A 22,681-nucleotide genomic window follows, 5' to 3' on the forward strand; every position below is an offset into this window, starting at 1 on the left:
GGGGGGGGGGTAGATGCTCTGCATCAAATCCTCCCTTCGAGGCTGGGAAATGGTTACACTCATTTCCTCAAGCCTCGACAATCCCCCCCCCAAGCACCCAGGGCCTCTTTCTAGACTGATTAGATTGTATTCTGTTGATTATTTCGGGGCCCAACTCAAGCAACAACAGCAGGACCCAGCCGGGTGGGAGAGACCAGTGGCAGAATGTCCTTTGGGTTGGAGGAAGAAAAAAAAAGACTGAAGTAAGAAGGCGAAGACGGTGGAGGCAGGGGATGATGGAGTCTGTGATGGCAGCCAGCATGGAGCATTCAGGAGTCCCGAGTGAGTTCCCAATGAAGAAGTATAGCACACGGTGGAATTCTCCCATCTGGCAGTGGTCCTCAGGCCTCCTGGGGGCGCTGGCTCCTCCCTTGGCGCTTGGGGGAGGGAGAAGATGGGGCACAGTCTGGCTACTCCTTCTGGCGTGGCGCCTCCTGGTGACCGCAGACAGGTCCGGCTCTCCATCATCACAGAGACTCAGGGGTAGAGTCTAGGACAGTCAGAAAGAAGGTTTACAGCCCCCTCCCACCCCCCCCTTTCCCAGCCCAAGGGTAGTTAGTGGGGAAACAAAAGGGAAAAAAAAACTCTCATACCTAGTGGGGACGTCAGTGGTCTCCTTTTGGGCCACTCCTCTGCACAGCCTCTGGAACGGGCAGGGCCTCCTTCCTTCATGGCAGTTGCTGTGGGATCCTGGTTGCTCCTCCTGCGATGGCATTCCCCCGTGGGGGCTCAGATCAGCCTCTAGGAGGGGCTGTCTCTTCTGGGCGGCATGGGGTCTTGTCCTGTTCTCCTAGGATCTTCCTATGCCATCTGGGTTCCACACAGGAAAGTCCACAGACCTCCCATTGTTCACCTCACCCAGGTAGTTGTCCTCAGCGGCAGGAGTGGATTATGGGTCCCACAGTTCGATCTGGGCCTCTTCACTGTGCAGAGGGGACCCCTGGACCTCGACGCCCCCTTCATATTTAAGGCAGTTAATGGGATAATTTAGACATACACATACATGCGCTCAGGGAAAGGGGAGGGAGGAAGGGCCAGGAAGGAAAAAAAAGCGTCCGAGGGACTGCGTGTGTGAGAGAGAGACTTAACCATAGATGTGGGTGAAACGTCGGGAGGGAATGCTTCTGGAGCATCCCTTCCTTAGGTTTTTGGAGAAGGAGGTAAGAGGGAGCAGCAGGATTTCTCTGGGGGATAGAGGAAAAAAAAATTCACAGAATGCTGGCTTCTTAGAAGATGGGAGGGGAGGGAGAAGAGAGAGAGAGAGAGAAACCCAGCAAACTTTACTTGGCAAAAGGAAACAGGAGCAGGAAAAAGGTCCCCCCCCCCCACACCTCCCTTTGTTTGCAAGAGGAGAGAGGGAGGAGGGGTTTGAAAGCAAAAAGGGGGAGTTGGAGAGTGAAGGGGAAAACAAAGGAAAGGCAGGGACATTGGTGACTGCCCCTGAAAAATGGGTTTTGTAGTTGCACAGAAGAGAAGGGGAGAGGAAGAGCTTGGGTCAGGGAAACCAGGCGAGAGAGAGACTTTTTGCAAGGCAGCTGAGTCACATCAGTGGCAGGGTCTCTCCTGGTGAGGGGAAACACTGTTTATTATAAATAAACAGGCACTGAAGATTCAGCTTTTGAAAGAAAGGGATGTAGTAGCTTGGTGAAGAGGGGAATGAGCAATGCCTCCCTTTTCCATCTGAAGGAAGGAAAAAAGGTGGCACAGGAGAAAGCAGGAGAGGAGGAGAGCAAAGAATTTCCCTGATCATTTCCTCAAGGAGCAGTGAAAAAAAAAACAAACAAACAGAGGGGCATATAAATGCATCATAAATAGGGAAATGGAGGGGTTGGGAAGGGAAGGAAGGAGTCAGGGAGATTGGGTAAAGGGAAATGGGAATGGGATGATAGGGGAACAAGCAATTTCTTCCAAAGGGAGAGGGTGAAGGGGTCTGGAGGGGGTTTCCTGGGGGGTTGGGGCTTTGTTACCTTCCCCTTGCATGGTAGGAGTTGGCCACAACTACCCCCCCTTCCACCTCCCTCCGGCACATGGCAAAAAAAGCATGAGGCAGAGGCGGTTTCGGTCCTCTTGGCCCCCTCACAGCGATCCGACTGCCATGAGGGGCCACGAAACTCCACCTGCTGAGGGCCCGGAGGGCCACCTCTCCATGCGATTTTTTACCCTACTGGCCTGCGTCGGTGACGCAACCCTGCCCCATTCCGCCAGTATCTTCCCAAAAGATGTTTCTGATGAAGCAGGACGTTTGACCCCAGAATAACATGCGCCCATCTCTCCTGGTAGCCCCACACTGAAGTGGCTAATCAGGGTAGCCCCCCCCAACCGCTGGCAGGCTAGAGCCTGAACGGTCCCCTAGCAGGAGAGCCCGAGGCGATCAGCACTTGGACAGCTAGGCAGTCCGAAAGGGGAGGGCTCCCTTTCCAGCGTAGCTCCAGCCAAGTCCGCAAAAGCGAGCTGAGTTGCTATTCCAGGCCTCAAACGTGGATGTTCGCTACCCCCCGCCAGGAATTTGTTACCGAGACCTAGAGAATCCCTCCCCAGTGGGCCGACTCCGAAGCTGGTTCAGAAAACCTAGAATCCCCTCCCACCTGGCAGCCAAGGCAGCCCGCGGTTGGCTTCTTACCCGTCCGGACGTTTTCTTCCCCCCTTTCCGCGTCGGTCGCTCCTCTTCCTGGAAGTCCTTAGATCAAGGCTTCCCTGGCGCTCCTTTGTGCTGAAACCCTAGGTCAGAGCTTGGGAGGAAGTGGCTGCGGGAGAATTTGTTGTTTTGGTTAGCTGGTCAAATGAAAGTCCGAATTGGGAGAGGCGCCTCTTTTCCCAAGCCGTTCCTCCTTCGCTGCTGGCCCAAAGAATCAGACCAAGGCGCCTGCTTGAGAATTTAGGCTATAATTTAGTCTGGAACCTCAAGCAGCAGTCCCTTCGTGGTTGCCAAATGATATCGAGCCCTTTTTTGGGGGTTCTCCCAGCGAGGGGAGTCCCTAAGGACCTCTAATGGAGTCCTGACCTTGGCGAGCTGCCAGCAGAAGCCAATCCAAAGCGCACAATATTAAGAATTAATCTCGCCAGAGGCTGAAGAGGTACCCAGCGACCGAAGCGTTTATTTAGCGATTCAGCTGAAAAGGATGCATTACAGGGATATTTCCTACAAATACTGGGGGGGGGGGGGGGGGGTAGATGCTCTGCATCACAGCCATGGAGGGCGCCTCCCGGTCGCCTCTCGCGTCCTCCGAAGCCGGTGGGCGCAGGAGGCGAGCGGGGAAGGCCTCATCCATGGCTGCAGCCATGGAAGGGGCCTCCCGGTCGCCTCTCGCGTCCTCCGAAGCCGGTGGGCGCAGGAGGCGAGCGGGGAAGGCCTCATCCATGGCTGCAGCCATGGAGGGCGCCTCCCGGTCGCCTCTCGCGTCCTCCGAAGCCGGTGGGTGCAGGAGGCGAGCGGGGAAGGCCTCATCCATGGCTGCAGCCATGGAGGGCGCCTCCCGGTCGCCTCTCGCGTCCTCCGAAGCCGGTGGGCGCAGGAGGCGAGCGGGGAAGGCCTCATCCATGGCTGCAGCCATGGAGGGCGCCTCCCGGTCGCCTCTCGCGTCCTCCGAAGCCGCTGGGCGCAGGAGGCGAGCGGGGAAGGCCTCATCCATGGCTGCAGCCATGGAGGGGGAATCCCGGTCGCCTCTCGCGTCCTCCGAAGCCGGTGGGCGCAGGAGGCGAGCGGGGAAGGCCTCATCCATGGCTGCAGCCATGGAGGGGGCCTCCCGGTCGCCTCTCGCGTCCTCCGAAGCCGGTGGGCGCAGGAGGCGAGCGGGGAAGGCCTCATCCATGGCTGCAGCCATGGAGGGGGCCTCCCGGTCGCCTCTCGCGTCCTCCGAAGCCTGAGGGCGCAGGACGCGAGCGGGGAAGGCCTCCTTCATGGCTGCAGCCATGGAGGGCGCCTCCCGGTCGCCTCTCGCGTCCTCCGAAGCCTGAGGGCGCAGGACGCGAGCGGGGAAGGCCTCCTTCATGGCTGCAGCCATGGAGGGCGCCTCCCGGTCGCCTCTCGCGTCCTCCGAAGCCTGAGGGCGCAGGACGCTAGCGGGGAAGGCCTCCTTCATGGCTGCAGCCATGGAGGGGTCCTCCCGGTCGCCTCTCGCGTCCTCCGAAGTCGGAGGGTGCAGGAGGCGAGCGGAGAAGGCCTCCTTCATGGCTGCAGCCATGGAGGGCACCTCCCGGTCGCCTCTCGCGTCCTCCGAAGCCGGTGGGCGCAGGAGGCGAGCGGGGAAGGCCTCATCCATGGCTGCAGCCATGGAGGGCGCCTCCCGGTCGCCTCTCGCGTCCTCCGAAGCCGGTGGGCGCAGGAGGCGAGCGGGGAAGGCCTCATCCATAGCTGCAGCCATGGAGGGGGAATCCCGGTCGCCTCTCGCGTCCTCCGAAGCCGGTGGGCGCAGGAGGCGAGCGGGGAAGGCCTCATCCATGGCTGCAGCCATGGAGGGGGCCTCCCGGTCGCCTCTCCCGTCCTCCAAAGCCGGTGGGCGCAGGAGGCGAGCGGGGAAGGCCTCATCCATGGCTGCAGCCATGGAGGGCGCCTCCTGGTCGCCTCTCGCGTCCTCCGAAGCCGGTGGGCGCAGGAGGCGAGCGGGGAAGGCCTCATCCATAGCTGCAGCCATGGAGGGGGAATCCCGGTCGCCTCTCGCGTCCTCCGAAGCCGGTGGGCGCAGGAGGCGAGCGGGGAAGGCCTCATCCATGGCTGCAGCCATGGAGGGCGCCTCCCGGTCGCCTCTCGCGTCCTCCGAAGCCGGTGGGCGCAGGAGGCGAGCGGGGAAGGCCTCATCCATAGCTGCAGCCATGGAGGGGGAATCCCGGTCGCCTCTCGCGTCCTCCGAAGCCGGTGGGCGCAGGAGGCGAGCGGGGAAGGCCTCATCCATGGCTGCAGCCATGGAGGGGGCCTCCCGGTCGCCTCTCCCGTCCTCCAAAGCCGGTGGGCGCAGGAGGCGAGCGGGGAAGGCCTCATCCATGGCTGCAGCCATGGAGGGCGCCTCCTGGTCGCCTCTCGCGTCCTCCGAAGCCGGTGGGCGCAGGAGGCGAGCGGGGAAGGCCTCATCCATAGCTGCAGCCATGGAGGGGGAATCCCGGTCGCCTCTCGCGTCCTCCGAAGCCGGTGGGCGCAGGAGGCGAGCGGGGAAGGCCTCATCCATGGCTGCAGCCATGGAGGGGGCCTCCCGGTCGCCTCTCGCGTCCTCCGAAGCCGGTGGGCGCAGGAGGCGAGCGGGGAAGGCCTCCTTCATGGCTGCAGCCATGGAGGGCGCCTCCCGGTCGCCTCTCGCGTCCTCCGAAGCCGGTGGGCGCAGGAGGCGAGCGGGGAAGGCCTCATCCATGGCTGCAGCCATGGAGGGGGCCTCCCGGTCGCCTCTCGCGTCCTCCGAAGCCTGAGGGCGCAGGACGCGAGCGGGGAAGGCCTCCTTCATGGCTGCAGCCATGGAGGGGTCCTCCCGGTCGCCTCTCGCGTCCTCCGAAGTCGGAGGGCGCAGGAGGCGAGCGGAGAAGGCCTCCTCCATGGCCGCGGCTGTTTGGCTCACACAGGAGCCGGCAGGCATTTTGGGGGGGCGGGGCCAACCGAGGCGGCTTTGCGAACCCCCGAAAATGGCCCAGCGACTCCCTTGGGGGTCGCGACCCCCAGGTTGAGAACCGCTGCTATAAGCGATTTATCTGCAATGTGAAAGCCAAAACTTCCCTTTCACTGCAGATAGTACAATTGGAACATTTAATTTATTCCATCTCTTAAGTTGAAGGAAATTATACTCAGCATTGGCATTTCCCCCTTTTTTTGTCTCCAAAGACTGTAGCTGTCTGTACAAGTTTCTACAGTATCTCCTTAGAAGGTCCCTGACTCCTTTGAAAGTACATCTCCTATTACATTGCAGAGGTTGAGACTGTTTCAAAAATAATTCTGGAAATATTGACCATATGTAAATACAATGCAAATCTTAGATCAGAACTAATATAGGCTAACATTTTGAGATAAGGGTTTGATTTCAGATTCAGCCATGAAAACCTACTGGGTGATCTTTCAGAAGACATATACTCTCAACCCTAAAAGCCCCATATATATTTAATGATAGGATAACAAACACCCATGAAAGCTTCTGAGCAAAAATATCCATTGGTGAAAATCAGAGAGCTTCCACAAGTTCATCCTCTACTTAGTCTTAGGTCTTTCCCATAATAAGACAAAACATTAGCAGAAATATCATGTTTTTTATATATGGAGATCATCGTCATATGAGTTTGATCCGTTTTGCATCCCAATGAGACATATTTTCAACAGGAGCAAAAGATGAAAAAGTGTGCAGATGAACATAAAATCCATGATCCATGTAGGCCAGGTGTTTTGGCCTACAACTTCCAGAAATCCCAGTTTACCAGCTGTTAGGATTTCTGTGAGTTGAAGGCCAAAACATCTGGGGACCCACAGGTTGAGAACCACTGCCTTAAATAGTGGCTTAAGTTCAAAACACCTCGAGAGTCACAGGTTGTGCAGGCCTGCTTCATAATAAACATCTTTTCACAGGAATCCCCCGGTGGCGCAGTGGGTTAAACTCCTGTGCCGGCAGGACTGAAAACCGACAGGTTGCAGGTTCAAATCTGGGGAAAGGTGGATGAGCTCTCTCTATCAACTCCAGCTCCTCATGCGGGGACATGAGAGAAGCCTCCCACATGGATGATAAAACATCAAATCATCCGGGCGTCCCCTGGGCAATGTCCTTGCAGACGGCCAATTCTCTCACACCAGAAGTGACTTGTAGTTTCTCAAGTTGCTCCTGACACGACAAAAAACAAAACAGGGATACAAATCCCTTTCCTTGTATCACAGTAAGGTTTCATCAGATCCATTCCTCATGCTAGCAAAGCAGCTCTCCACTGTATACATGATGGACATCCAAATAGCAGAAGGGAGAGTCTTCACTAAATCTTCCCTACTCAACTTGATCAAAACATGCAGCCCATCTGCTGATAATAAAGATTCCAGGTAAAATGTTCCTTTCTAGGCAAAGAAAATGAATGAGCAAAGCAAAGCAATCATACTTGTTCTAAGTTTCTCCAAATTCCTACAGGGTAGTTATGACTGTGTAAATAAAACTGAAGCGTTTGTGACTGTTTCGTATTCATTATCTCTTGTTTAGGGAATACTTGGGAACTGTGAAAGTTCCCCAATCCCCACTTACTGGTCAGCAGCTGCTGCAATCAATGGGGGAATCTGTTCTCCTCTCACTTGGGAAGCATCTGACTGTCATCCTCATTCCCTTTCTCACTGTACAAGCAACCCCTTCTCTGTGGAGGAATTGCAATAGTGACCTTATTTTTGCTTATCACAAGCACTTGTTCACTTACTTGCATGTGGGGTGGGAATCTAGCCACTGACAGATGGAAAACAAACCCCAGTTGATTGCAGTGGCTTCTTATCAGCATCCAGAATTCTCTGAGCTGTTGGGCAAGGATTCAGTATGTAGTTGCCAGTTTTGTAGCAATGTAGTGCACAGGGGATTCTGGATGTTAACTGAAGTAGAAGGTAGAAGAGGCAACAAGGGGACTGGCTATTCTTGATCTCATCCTAACAAATGCGGAGGACCTGATTGATGTTGTTGAAATGGTAGGATCCTTAGGGGCAAGTGACCATGTGCTCCTGCAATTTGTGGTACAAAGGAAGGCCGAAACTAAGATAAGTCAAACCCGCATTTTGGACTTTAGGAGAGCTGATTTCCAAAAAATGAAGGAAACACTGAGCAGCATTCCGTGGACACAGATACTAAAAGACAAGGGAGTTACGGATGGATGGGAATTTCTCAAGGGTGAAATACTCAAGGAGCAATTGCAAACCGTGCCAACAAAGAGAAAAAGTAGGACAAGTGCAAAGATGCCAGAATGGATGTCCAAAGAACTTCTAACTTCTAGAGACATGCACAAGAAGTGGAAAAAGGGAGAAATCACCAAAGAGGAATTCAAACAAATAGCCAACACCTGTAGGGAAAAGGTCCGCAAGACTAAAGCACAAAATGAGCTCAGGCTTGCCAGGGACATTAAAAACAATAAAAAGGGCTTCTTTTCTTATGTCAGTAGAAAAAGGAAAAACGAGGCGATAGGGCCTTTTCAAGGAGAAGATGGGGCAATGCTGACAGGGGATAGGGAAAAGGCAGAACTACTTAATAGCTTCTTTGCCTCAATCTTCTCACAAAAAGAAAGTCATCTGAAACCGCAGCAAGATGGAGTGGATGAGGAATTAAAGGACATCCAACCCCAAATTGGGAAACAAGTCATCCAGGAATACCTGATCGCTCTAAATGAGTTCAAGGGCCAGATCAACTACACCCAAGAGTATTGAAGGAACTAGTGGAAGCCATTTCAGAGCCTATGGCAATCATCTTTGAGAGTTTTTGGAGAATGGGAAAAGTCTCATCAGATTGGAGGAGGGCCAATGTGGTCCCAATCTTCAAGAAGGGAAAAAAAGACGACCCAAACAATTACCGTCTGGTCAGCCTCACATCGATACCAGGCAAGATTCTGGAAAAGATTATTAAGGAAGTGGTCTGCAAACACTTAGAAACAAATGCGGTCATCGCTAATAGTCAACATGGATTTATCAAAAACAAGTCATGCCAGACTAATCTGATCTCTTTTTTTCGATAGTTACAAGCTGGATAGATGCGGGGAATGCCGTGGATGTAGCGTACCTGGATTTCAGTAAGGCCTTCAACAAGGTCCCCCATGACCTTCTGGCAAACAAACTAGTCCAATGTGGGCTAGGCAAAACTACGGTGAGGTGGATCTGTAATTGGTTAAATGGACGAACCCAGAGGGTGCTCACTAATGCTCCCTCTTCATCTTGGAAAGAAGTGACGAGCGGAGTGCCGCAGGGTTCCGTCCTGGGCCAGGTCCTTTTCAACATCTTTATTAATGACTTAGATGAAGGGCTAGTAGGCATGATCATCAAGTTTGCAGACGACACCAAATTGGGAGGGATAGCCAATACTCCAGAGGACAGGAGTAGGATTCAAAACGATCTCAACAGATTAGAGAGATGGGCCAAAACTAACGAAGTTCAACAGGGACAAATGCAAGATACTCCACTTAGGCAGAAAAAACGAAATGCAAAGATACAGAATGGGGGACGCCTGGCTTGAGAGCAGAATGTGTGAAAAAGATCTTGGAGTCCTCGTGGACAACAAGTTAATCATGAGCCAACAATGTGATGTGGTGGCAAAAAAAGCCAATGGGATTTTGGCCTGCATCAATAGGAGCCTAGTGTCTAGATCTAGGGAAGTAATGCTACCCCTCTATTCTGCTTTGGTTAGACCACACCTGGAATATTGTGTCCAATTCTGGGCACCACAATTCAAGAGAGATATTGACAAGCTGGAATGTGTCCAGAGGAGGGCGACTAAAATGATCAAGGGTCTGGAGAACAAGCCCTATGAGGAGATGCTGAAGGAGCTGGGCATGTTTAGCCTGAAGAAGAGAAGGCTGAGAGGAGATATGATAGCCATGTATAAATATGTGAGAGGAAGCCACAGGGAGGAGGGAGCAAGCTTGTTTTCTGCTTCCTTGGAGACTAGGACGCGGAACAATGGCTTCAAACTACAAGAGAGGAGATTCCATATGAACATGAGGAAGAACTTCCTTACTGTGAGAGCCGTTCAGCAGTGGAACTCTCTGCCCCAGAGTGTGGTGGAGGCTCCTTCTTTGGAAGCTTTTAAACAGAGGCTGGATGGCCATCTGTCAGAGGTGATTTGAATGCAATATTCCTGCTTCTTGGCAGGGGGTTGGACTGGATGGCCCATGAGGTCTCTTCCAACTCTTTGATTCTATAATGTTGTTATTCCAGTTGGTATATATGCATTGATATCAATACAATTCTTATTGTCACCTTTTCAGCACCGTCAGACAATTACTTACTTTGTTTCAAAGGCTGTAGCAAACTGGCTCTATTATCTGCAAGGAAAAAGTGTGGAATTCAACACCAAAATTTGTATTTGTATACATGAACCAGCTTTCTAGCAAGTTTATCATGAGAGTTTGCCAAATGCAGTCTTACTATTATTAGCCAAGATTATTTTCAATGCTATATGCTAATGTATTTAAGAGCCGTAATTAAGAGACAATACATAACCAGAAAGGATTTAATTTCTTTTTATTCTTCATTAAATAAACTTTCTTTGGCTCAGCCAGTTGAAATGTGTTCTAGCACATGTGAGCATTCATATGAAACCTGGAAGGCAGAAAGAGCCACACTAATGCAACACACAACAATCTTGCCTTTTACAATAATAAACATTACAGAGACATAGCTGCAACCACTGTGGATGAATGAATAGACTGAGACATGGGCATCTTTAACAAATGTGCCACAAAACATGAAAAACACACACAATGAGACAACATTTGATAAAGTCATTTTAATGGAAAATGTAAAACCCCTTTCAACTTTCAATGTACAAAGCATGTTTAACACTTGCACTTTTAACAAATTAAAGCAAGCCAATATTTAAAAAAATACATCATTGAATGTATATATGTATATATTTACATAGCATATTAAGTTTAATATTTAGCTTTAAAAGTTCACATAAATTTTTACCAAAATGACATTTTTAAATAAATTACACCTTTTTGAAAATGTTTAATTGTACACTGAATAGCTTCAATAAAATACTGAAGTGTCTGTAATATCTATTTTATATACTTTATATTGTACAAAGTTTACAGTATTTGGCAGTAAATTTTAGATCGTGACATGACTGCTGTGCGGATTCAGCAATATCCCAATGCAGGCAATAGCTGGTGTTTGTGTCCTACTCTCACAGTAACTGTCTCAATGTAGTGAAAAATACCCAAGTTATTTTAACCAAACTGTACAAATCACATTTACATTTGATCAACAATAGAGCATAGAATTCTGTTTTTCAAAAATAAATACATCTTAATTTTTTGACATTTTGAAAATTTCATTTACACTATAATACATAACAGCATTGTGCTGCTTAGTCTTCCATTTCTAAAAAAAACCCCTCACAACTTTAAATCACAATAGCTGTGATGAGACGTTCTTTTGTTGCCATTTCAGTAGCAAGTAAATACAATAAACATATTTTCTTGGCACTGATGGTTCATGCAGCTTAAATTACTGAGCAGATTCTTTACCATAAAGAAAAAAAGTATGATAAAGAACCAGAAAAATCCTTCAGGCGCATAGAAGAGAGAAGAAGCACACACTCAATTTTCTTCCATATCTTCTGTTTCATGTTCATGTATCTTCGAAGCTCTCACTATTTCCTTAACTGCATGATATAAGATATTCTTAATCTGAAAAAATAAATTGAATGAGATAAATGATTAAGTACAGCACCAGAGGATGTAATAAAAGCTACCATATATACTAGAGCAGTGGTTCTCAACCTGGGGTCCCCAGATGTTTTTGGCTTTCAACTTCCAGAAATCCTAACGTCTGGTAAACTGGCTGGGATTTCTGGGAGTTGTAGGCCAAAAACATCTGGGGACGCCAGGTTGAGAACCACTGTACTAGAGCAGTGGTTCTCAACCTTTCTAATTCAGTGACCCCTAACTACAGTTCCTCATGTTGTGGTGACCCCCAACCATAACATTATTTTTGTTGCCACTTTATATTATAACTGTAATTTTGCTACTGTTATGAATCGTAATGTAAACGTATTTTCATGGTTACAAATTGAACATAATTAAAGCATAGTGATTATTCACAAAAACAATATGTTTTGGGGAGGTTGGACAATGGATGATGGGATCTGCAGAACCTTCAAACTATTCAGCTCTGACTTCCACAGACCTGGGTTGCCCGGCTCGGGGGGGCGTGAGCTGGGTATCTCAGGCTCCGAGGCAGGGCCTGGCCCCTGTGGGGAGCCATTTTGAGGAGGGAGCCTCGCGACCCCTCCAAAATGCCCAAGCAACCCCCCTGGGGGTCGTGACCCACAGGTTGAGAACCACTGTACTAGAGTATAAGCCGACCCAAATATAAGCCGAGGCACCTAATTTTATCACAAAAAACTGGGAAATCTTATTGACTCGAGTATAAGCCAAGGGTGGGAAATGCAGCCGCTCCTAGTCAATTTCAAAAATAAAAATAGATATCAATAAATTACATTAATTGAGTTTAATATTTAGCTTTAAAAGTTCACATAAATTTTTACCAAAATGACGAGGCATCGGTAGGTGAAATGTTTTTGAATATTCACTATATTTCAAAGAAAAATGGTAAACTAGCTCTATGAGTGGAAAAGGAGGGTCAACAAAAAAAACCCCAATATGGTATCAACAATAGTTTTATAATAATAAAAAAACTCCATTTGTATCCCTCTCTATCTCCCCATGGGGATTCAGGGCTTTTCCAATATAGTAACAGACAAATATTCAATGCCTATATAAACAGAAAATCATAAAAATTCTAAACAAAAGACAATACTAAACATTGTACAATAAGTTAAAATCAATGGCTGCATTAAATAATTATCATTAAAAGCAATTAAAAAACCAGCCAATGTAAAGTGTCATATCAGTTCACTTTCGCCTTCTGTCAGGCTTCTCCTATTGACGAAGCCTAGAATGGCATTGGCATTTTCAGCTATAGCATCACACTATTGGCTCATGTTCTGCTCGTGGTCGACAAAGACTCCTTTCATAGAATCCTAGAGTTGGAAGGGACCTCTAAAGGACATTTAGTTCAACTCCATTCTGCTTTTATGGTGGGAAAGCACAATCAAAGAACCCCCCACAGATAGCAATCCATCCTTAATAATATTAATATTATTATTATTATTATTAATAATAGAGTTGGAAGGGACCTCTAAAGACCATCTAGTCCAAGGACCTTCTTCCTTCATGCAGCAAAAGCACCCCTGACAGATGTCCACCCAACCTCAATAATAATAATAATAATAATAATACAATAATAACAATAATAACAGCAACACTAATAAATAGAGTTGGTCATCAAGGGCCATCAAGTCCAACCCCCTTCTGGTGCGAGCCTTCCTTGGCGGAAGCAGCAAAAACAGAGGAGGAAGGAGCCCCAGAGTTTTTCCGTGGCCTTGCTCTCCTCCTCCCTTGGCCCACGCGTGGCTGAGGTGCTGGGGGCAGCAGTGGGAGGAGGGAAAGGTGCACACCTCTCCCCCTCCTCTCTCGCCCCACAAGCGGCTTCCTCAACAGCAGTGGTAAAGACACACACGGGATGAGAGAGGAGGGAAATGTGCAAACCTTTCCATGCTCCCTCGCACGCTTTTCCTGCCTCCACTGCCGGGGAAGGCATGCGAGGGAGGAGGAGGGAAAGGTGTGTGCTTTAAGATGCATCCACACGGCTTTTCTGTCTCCTCCCACCACTGTCCTTGCCACCACGGCCACATGTGGGCCAAATGCACGGCTTTTCTGTCTCCTCCCACTGCTGTCCTTGCCACCATGGCCACATGTGGGCCAAGGGAGGAGGAGAGCAAGGTTGCAGAAAACCCTGCTACCTGGGCTACCTCCTCTTCTGCCATGGCCGCTGCCGCAGAGGAAGCCTCGCCTTTCCCTCCTCCCCCTCATTCTGTGTGCACCTTCCTCGGTTGAGGGAGCTGCGGCCATGGGGTTTATCCATGGCCTCACTCTCCTCCGGGCTCAGAGGAGGGAAAGACGTGTGAGGGGGCGAGGGAGGAGAAGAGGTGAGGAGCCTGCCAGGACCTCACCTGAATATAAGCTGAGGGGAGGTTTTTCAACCTGAAAAACTCTGCTTATGTTCAAGTATATACGGAATATGAAGAGCAGACCAGTTCCTCGTGGCCACAATCTACTCAAAGAATGGCTTTTATAACCTAAAACACAGTTCTTGGGCTCATATCTATCCTAATGTCTCTCTCTCTCTAAAAAAATCCAAGTATGTCTGTCTGTGTGTACCACAAAGGCTGTTGCTAGGTGACCATCTAGTGGCCCTTTGTGATGTCATTGGATTGGCTATTGCTAGGTGAAGGATTGGCTTTACCTAGCAACATAGGCAAAGTGGCTGTCTGTGATGTCACTGGGAACGTGTATAAGAGGAAGGGAGGAAAGAGCCATAAAGAGAGCCATATTGTGCAGAGGCCATCTCAGAGCTGGAGAGGGATGGGGAAGGGAGGGGAAAGGGGAAGGAGAAGGGAGAGGGATGGGGAGGGGGTTAAGGGGGAGGGGAGAAAGAAGAAAGAGGGAAAGAAGACAAACAAAAGGGGATTAGATATGAGGAGAGGGAAGGAAACAAAGAGAAAGAAGGGATGAAAGTACGTGGACAGCAGTCCCAACAATATCTGGGCAATGCCAGGTATATTTACTAGTATTCTTCAAAAACAGAAAATAACAGAAACCTTAGAACAGATTCATCTCCGTCTCTTTTTCCTCATCTACACTGACTATTTAATGCAGTTCGGAGCCAGTTTCAAACTGTGGTGATTAAACAACAAACTCCCACAAAACTGCCCCCCAAAATCCCTTAATGTGCACAAGTGCTTGGGGGGTTGTGTAATCCCCACCCAGGCCTCAAACCAGTTCCAGGATTTGCTATGTAATCATCCAGCTATGTAATTATCCAGCTTGAAAGCATCTGGATAAGAATCAAGGGAACTGAGACTCAAAAAGATATAATCGTAGATGCCTACTATAGACCTCCAAGCCAGGATGAAGAACTTGATGAAGCCTTCTGCCAACAGTTGACCAAACAGGCACAAAGAAGAGATATAGTAGTCACGGGCAATTTCAACTATCCCGATATTTGCTGGAAAACAAACTCGGCCAAGAGTACAAAGTCCAACACATTCCTCACTTGCCTTGCAGATAATTTTATGGTCCAAAAGGTAGAAGAGGCAACAAGGGGATCAGCTACTCTCGATCTCATCCTAACAAACGCGGAGGACCTGACTGATGCAGTTGAAGTGGCCTTAGGGGCAAGTGACCATGTGCTCCTGCAGCTTGAGGTACAAAGGAAGGCTGAAACGAAGACAAGTCAAACCCGCATTTTGGAGTTTAAGAGAGCTGACTTCCGAAAAATAAAGGAAATACTGAGCAGCATTCAGTGGACACAGATACTAAAAGCCAAGGGAGTTACAGATGGATGGGAGTTTTTCAAGAGTGAAATACTCAAGGCACAATTGCAAACAGTGCCAACAAAGAGAAAAAATAGGACAAGTGTAAAGAAACCAGAATTGATGTCCAAAGAACATCTAACTGTGTTGAGACTCAAAAGAGACATGCACAAGAAGTGGAAAAAGGGAGAAATCACCACAGAAGAACTCAAACAAATAGCCAACTCCTGTAGGAAAAAGGTTCAAAAGTCTAAAGTACAAAATGAGCTCAGGCTTGCCAGGGACATTAAAAACAATAAAAAGGGATTCTTCTTTTTGTTGTTGTTGTTCACTCGTTCAGTAGTTTCCGACTCTTCGTGACCTCATGGACCAGCACACGCCAGAGCTCCCTACATCAGTAGAAAAATGAAGAACAAGGAGGTGATAGGGCGTCTACAACGAGAAGATGGGGCAATGCTGACAGGGGATAGGGAAAAGGCAGAACTACTTAATGCCTTCTTTGACTCGGTCTTCTCACAAAAAGAAAGTCATCTGAAACGGCAGCAAGATGGAGTGGATGAGGAATTAAAGGACATCCAACCCCAGCAAAGTCTCCTCAAAAGAACTATTTTTTCCTATTTCCTATTTATTGAAGGAACTAGCGGAAGTCATTTCGGAACATCTAGCAATCATCTTTGAGAGGTCTTGGAGAATGGGAGAAGTCTCGGCAGATTGGAGGAGGGTCAATGTGGTCCCAATCTTCAAGAAGGGAAAAAAGGATGACCCAAACAATTACCGTCCGGTCAGCCTCACGTCGATACCAGGCAAGATTCTGGAAAAGATTATTAAGGAAGTGGTCTGCAAACACTTAGAAACAAATGCGGTCATTGCTAATAGTCAACATGGATTTATCAAAAACAAGTCATGCCAGATTAATCTGATCTCTTTTTTCGATAGAGTAACAAGCTGGGTAGATGCAGGGAATGCCGTGGATGTAGCGTACCTGGATTTCAGTAAGGCCTTCGATAAGGTCCCCCATGACCTTCTGGCAAACAAACTAGTCCAATGTGGGCTAGGCAAAACTACGGTGAGGTGGATCTGTAATTGGTTAAGTGAACGAACCCAGAGGGTGCTCATCAATGCTTCTTCTTCATCCTGGAAAGAAGTGACAAGAAGTGCCGCAAAGTTCCGTCCTGGGCCCGGTCCTGTTCAACATTTTTATTAACGACTTAGATCAAGTTAGAAGGCATGATCATCAAGTTTGCAGGCGACACCAAATTGGGAGGGATAGCCAATACTCCAGAAGACAGAGCAGAATTCAAAACTATCTTGACAGATTAGAGAGATGGGCCAAAACTAACAAAATGAAGTTCAACAGTGACAAATGCAAGATACTCCACTTAAGCAGAAAAAAATGAAATGCAAAGATACAGAATGGGGGGCGTGTGGCTCGAGAGCAGTACGTGTGAAAAAGATCTTGGGAGTGCTCGTGGACAACAAGTTAAACATAAGCCAACAGTGTGATGAGGTGTCCAAAAAAGCCGATGGGATTTTGACCTGCATCAATAGGAGTATACTGTCTATATCCAGGGAAGTCATGCTTCCCCTCTATTCTGCCTTGGTTAGACCACACCTGGAATACTGTGTCCAATTCTGGGCACCACAATTAAAGAGATATTGACAAGCTGGAATGTGTCCAAAGGAGGGTGACTAAAATGATCAAGGTTCTGGAGAGCAATCCGTATGAGAAGCGGCTTAAAGCACTGGGCATGTTTAGCTTGAAGAAGAGGCTGAGACGAGACATGATAGACATGTATAAATATGTGAGAGGAAGTCATAGGGAGGAGGGAGCAAGTTTGTTTTCTGCTGCCCTGGTGACTAGGACACGGAACAATGGCTTCAAACTACAAGAAAGGAGATTCCACCTGAACATTAGGAAGAACTTCCTTACTGTTCAGCAGAGGAACTCTCTGCCCCGGAGTGTGGTGGAGGATGCTCCTTTGGAGGTTTTTAAACAGAGACTAGATGGCCATCTGTTGGGGGTGCTTTGAATGCAATGTTCCTGCTTCTTGGCAGGGGGTTGGGCTAGATGGCCCATGAGGTCTCTTCCAACTTTGATTCTATGATTCTATCTGCATAGCAATAGCACTTTCTTCAAGACTAATTTGAAACTGCATAAAATGGTAAGTGTGGAGGTGTCTTAAAATCTCATTGGCTACTTCACATGGGTTAAGAAAAGAGAAAGTATACAATTGTAATGTGCATCTCTCATACCAAATACAGGAATGCTCATATGATTGTGAGACTAAATATTATTCCCATTGTCCCTGAACACAAGTGAGAAATATTTCATGAAAAATTGAGAATGCATTTATTACCTGCAGTTTATCATCATAATTGATTTCTTCCTTTGAGAGCCTCAGTTCTTGTGTTAAGTGGAATGACTGTACAAGGTGTTCTGGAGATACAAAGTCTTCCGTTACTTGAATACAGCTATGAAAATTCTGCACCTAGGTAAAACAAAGCAAGTTCTGAATTATTCTTGGATAAAGATGAGATGAGTGGCAAGGGAAATCTAACTTTACACAGTAATATGGCTTTGAGGCATCTTACAGACCAAGAACACTGTAGTAGAAGGCCAAAAAATCAGGCCATAATGAATTTATTAGGACTTTAAGGTGTCAAATTTAAGTTTATTTAGACAAGTATCTTTTTGAGACAAGTATCATCTTGACATTATGACTACAGGAATCCCCAGCATCGCAATGGGTGAAACACTTGTTCCAGCAGGACTGCTGACTGAAAGGTTGGCAGTTCGAATCCAGAGTGGGATGAGATCTTGTCTGTCAGCTCTAGCTTCTCATATAGGAACATGAGAGAAGCCTCCCACAGTCTGGTAAAAAATCTAGGCATCCCCTGGGCCAATTCTCTCACACCAGAAGTGACTTGCAGTTTCTCAAGTTGCTCCTCACATGAAAAAAAAATACTATAATTCTCTCTTAAAATGTAGAAAACAGAAATATATATATCTATAATATTGCAATTTCAGCCAGAAGAATACATTTTTGTATGCATACACATACATTATTGTTACCTCGGTCCTTCTATGTTATATTTGCATATAATAATAATAATAATAATAATAATAATAATCATAATCATCTTCATTTGAAACCCCCCATCACCCCAAGGGGACTATTCATAATATTCATAATAGTTCTTTTGAGGAGACTTTGCTGATTTTATTTATTCTGAATTATTATTTATTATTTGTCAATTACTTGAATCATACCTTTTCCTCAGCCCTGGGATTCAATTTCACAAATAAATATAAAATATAAAACAAATATTTTATTATTAAATGTTCTATTGTTTCTGGTTTAAATACCATGGATATTCAAATAATATTGACAGCATCAGTAACCCTTCTTAGAATAATGGAGAGAAATGCCAGCCCTTCATTTATTTATGTATCGTATTAGAAGCAAACCAAGGGTACAATTGTAATTTATTTTTTAAAAAAACAGTTTTTTTAAGAAATGGCATTATACTAAATGGGAGTGTCTCTGGTGTAGCTATAAAGAGGTCCTCCGTTGTGCATGTGGCAGGTTGCATTTTAATAGGTGGTCTGTGGTTTGCTCGTCTCGACTCTCGCATGTTGTAGATTTTGTGGCCCCATTTCTTAAGGTTGGCTCTGCATCTCGTGGTGCCAGAGTGCAATCTGTTTAGTGCCTTCCAAGTCGGCCAGTCTTCTGTGTACCCAGGAGCAGTCTCTTATTCAGTATCAGCCATGGGTTGAGGTTCCAGATTTTAGCCTGCCACTTTTGGACTCTCACTTGCTGAGGTGTTCCCGTGGGTATCTCTGTAGATCTTAGAAAGCTATTTCATAGAATCATAGAATCATAGAGTTGGAAGAGACCTCGTGGGCCATCCAGTCCAACCCCCTGCCAAGAAGCAAGAACACTGCATTCAAACCACCCCAACAGATGGCCATCCAGCCTCTGTTTAAAAGCTTCCAAAGAAGGAGCCTCCACCACACTCCTGGGCAGAGAGTTCCACTCCTGAATGGCTCTCACAGTCAGGAAGTTCTTCCTAATGTTCAGATGGAATCTCCTTTCTTGTAGTTTGAAGCCATTGTTCCGCATCCTACTCTCCAGGGAAGCAGAAAACAAGCTTGCTCCCTCCTTTCTGTGACTTCCTCTCACATATTTATAAATGGCTATCATATCCCCTCTCAGCCTTCTCTTCTGCAGGCTAAACATGCTCAGCTTCTTAAGCTGCTCCTCATAGGGCTTGTTCTCCAGACCCCTGATCATTTGTCACCCTCCTCTGGATACTTTCCAGCTTGTCAATATCTCTCTTCAATTGTGGTGCCCAGAATTGGACACAATATTCCAGGTGTGGTCTAACTAAGGCAGAATAGAGGAGTAGCATGACTCCCTCGATCTAGACACTAGATTATTATTGAAGCAGGTCAAAATCTCATTTGTTGTTTTTTTTTTTTGCCACCACATCACATTGTTAGCTCATGCTTAATTTGTTGTCCACAAGGACCCCAAGATCTTTTTCACACGTACTGCTCTCGAGCCATGCGTCCCCCAATCTGTAACTTTGCATTTCATTTTTTCTGCCTAAGTGGAGTATTTCTTTTTAAAACATATCTTTATTGAATATTTTACATCCCTATAAATAAAAATAAAAATAAGAAAAAGCAAAAAAGCACAAAATAAAATATTAATAATAAACGAATTCTTGATTAAAGGCATTGGAGCCCCCGGTGGTGCAGTGTGACAGGTTGCAGGTTCGAATCTGGGGAGAGGCGGATGAGCTCCCTCTATTGACTCCAGCTCCTCATGCGGGGACATCATCAAAACATCAAATCATTGGGGCTTGCAGACGGCCAATTCTCTCACACCAGAAGTGACTTGGTTTCTCAAGTCGCTCCTGACACGACAAAATAAATAAATAAATACAATTTAAAACATTAAAGGCATTGGTGTGCTGGCTGATATCTGAACAGGGGCTAGGCCGGAGATGTCAGTGCCTTGGCCCTTTCATTATTGGCTGCTACTTCCCAACGGATGACAGATGGTGCAATACCGGTGAAACAATATAATTTCTCCAGTGGTGTCAGGCGTAGACATCCTATGGTAATGGGTATGTCTCATTAAAAGCCACATCCACTGTTTTAGCGTGGTGAGATGTGTTCCACACTGGGCCTGCGTACTCAGCAGTAGAGTAGCAAAGCGCAAGGGCAGATGTCTTCACTGTGATCCCCAGGTTGTGCCAGCCAGCTTCCATGTGATATTGTTTGTAGTATCCACTTTTTGCTTGATATTTAAACGGTGTTTCTTGAAGGTCAGAGCATGGTCCAGGGTAACTCCCAGGAATTTGGGTGTGCTGCAATGCTCTAGTGGCTTCTTTCCCAGATTATCCTCCGAGCTCGAGGTGCTTGTCTGTTCTTAAAATGAAACCTGTGTTTCAGATGGATTAGGAATCAGCTGGTTTACCCTGTAATAGGCAATAAGAGCATCTAAAATTTGGAAAGCTTCTGTTCAACCATTTCAAAGCTCCCTGCTTGGGAAGTGATGGCACAATCGTCAGCATAGATGAAACTCTCTGTCCCTTCTGGCAGTGGCTGATCATTTGTGTAAATGTTAAACATTGATGGAGCAAGCACACTCCACTGAGGCAGGTCCTTCTTCTGTTTCCACCATCTGCTTATCTGGCCTGGAATTCAACAAGAAAGCTTCTGTTTTGTAGCAGATTTCCTATGAAACGGGTGTGATGGTAGTCCTTTGTGATATTGTAAGTTTTTCTCAGGAGAAGGCAATGATTTATAGTGTCATAAGCTGCTGACAGGTCTATGAGGACAGCTCCTGTAATCTGCTGCCTTTCAATACCATCTTCTATGTGCTGAGTCAGGTTCAACACTTGTGATGTACAGCTTTTGTCTTTCCTGAAGCCAACTTGCTGTGGATCCAGACATGGGTCCATTTTTTTCCATAATTCTATTCAAAACAAGTCTCTCCAGAACTTTGTAGAGATGGCACAACAAGTAGAATTGTCTATAGCTTTTTGGATCATTACGGTCTTTGCCTTGTTTCAAGATGGCTATGACTTGCTTTCCTCCAGATTTTGGAGATCTGACAGGATGTAATGCAGTTGTTCATCAGCTTCAGCAGCCAGCACCTTGTTTTTGGCCTAAAGTTCTTAATTTGTTGCATCCGTAGATCATCCAGGCCAGCTGCTTTGCCATTTTTACATTTATTGAGAGCCATGTCTAATTCAGTAGGTGTAAAAGTTTCATGAAGGTAGGTGTAAAAAGTTCATGAAGGTTGTTGTTCTCATTATCTAGCTGTCTGATTATTGGTTTCCTTCCTACTTTGGTGGCAAGGTTGTGTTTCCCATTCTTCAGAAGTTGATGCGCTATCTGATCTGCCTTAATGTTGGTATGGGTATTAGTTTGTGAGGAATCATTGCTCGACCGTCTTAGCAGCCTCCATGCCTTCTGGCTGCTCCTGCCCATGTTGGCTTCTGTTATCAGCTTTAACCACTGTTCTTTCTTGGCTTCAGAAATGGAAGACAAAGTGCTCTGCTCTGCCTAAAGAGTTTGCTTACTAAATGGGTCTTTGTTGTGGAGCCTGCAATAGTCTTCCAACAGAGCAGCTGTATCAGGAGTAATGCCCTGTGTGTCCTGCAGCCTCTCAGTATAGAGGCGGCCCGTGAGCAGGTTTTTGCTACAGCAAAGTCTTGCTTATCCAACCTTCGCTCATCCAACGTTGTGTATTATCCAATGCAGTCTGCCTCCTGCCCGGATCCACAGCTGTTTCAATACATATATTCTGGTGTTAAATTCGTAAATACATCAAGTACTACATAACGTTACCATATATTGAACTGCTTTTTCTGTTGATGTGTTGTAAAACATGATGTTTTGGTGCTTAATTTGTAAAATCATAACGTAATTTGATGTTTAATAAGCTTTTCCTTATTCTCTAATCTTTTCACTTATCCAACGTTCTGCCAGCCCGTTTATTATTATTATTATTATTATTATTATTATTATTATCTTTATTTGTACCCCGCTAACATCTCCCGAAGGACTCGGTGCGGCTTACAAAGGCCAAGGCCTCAATAAAACAACAATACAACAATACACATAAACCATAAAGCAAATCAAAACATTAAAGCAATAACAGTAAACAGTAAAAACAGTACACCATAGCACAATAAAAGGCCGGGCCAAGTGTAAATGGGTACAGATTAAAAGTGCTGAGTATGACAGTTGAAATATAAGGATTTTTGGGTAAGTACAATGTGCGGACAATCTTAAGTCTCTAGTAAAGTGCTTCTGGGACATATTGCTGGGGTTTCCTATTCTGGAAAGGCACACTGGAATAGCCAAGTCTTCAAGTTCTTCCTAAAGACTGCCAATGTAGGGGCCTGTCTGATGTCCTTGGGGGGGCGTTCCAGAGTCGGGGGGCTACCACAGAGAAGGCCCTGTCCCTTGTCCCCACCAACCACGCTTGCAACACAGGTGGAATCGTGAGCAGGGCCTCTCCAGATGAACGAAGGGAGCGTGCGGGTTCATA

At 46.8% G+C, this 22,681-nt stretch overlaps 1 protein-coding gene across 2 annotated transcripts in view; it reads right to left on the reverse strand.

Annotated features, from left to right (window-relative positions):
* Window positions 1–10,169: 10,169 nt before the first annotated feature.
* JMJD1C (jumonji domain containing 1C) overlaps window positions 10,170–22,681 on the reverse strand; it is a 214,613-nt gene continuing 202,101 nt past the window's right edge. For both annotated transcript variants that reach the window (XM_060768929.2, XM_060768928.2), the window contains exons 25-26: window positions 17,465–17,596; window positions 10,170–11,358 (exon numbers count right to left, since the gene is read on the reverse strand). In XM_060768929.2, coding sequence (XP_060624912.2) covers window positions 11,269–11,358; window positions 17,465–17,596 — 222 coding nt within the window. In that variant the 3' untranslated portion in view covers window positions 10,170–11,268. The remainder of the gene's footprint in view (window positions 11,359–17,464; window positions 17,597–22,681) is intronic.

Source organism: Anolis sagrei, chromosome 3 (assembly GCF_037176765.1).
Source record: "Anolis sagrei isolate rAnoSag1 chromosome 3, rAnoSag1.mat, whole genome shotgun sequence".
Lineage (NCBI taxonomy): Eukaryota > Metazoa > Chordata > Lepidosauria > Squamata > Dactyloidae > Anolis > Anolis sagrei.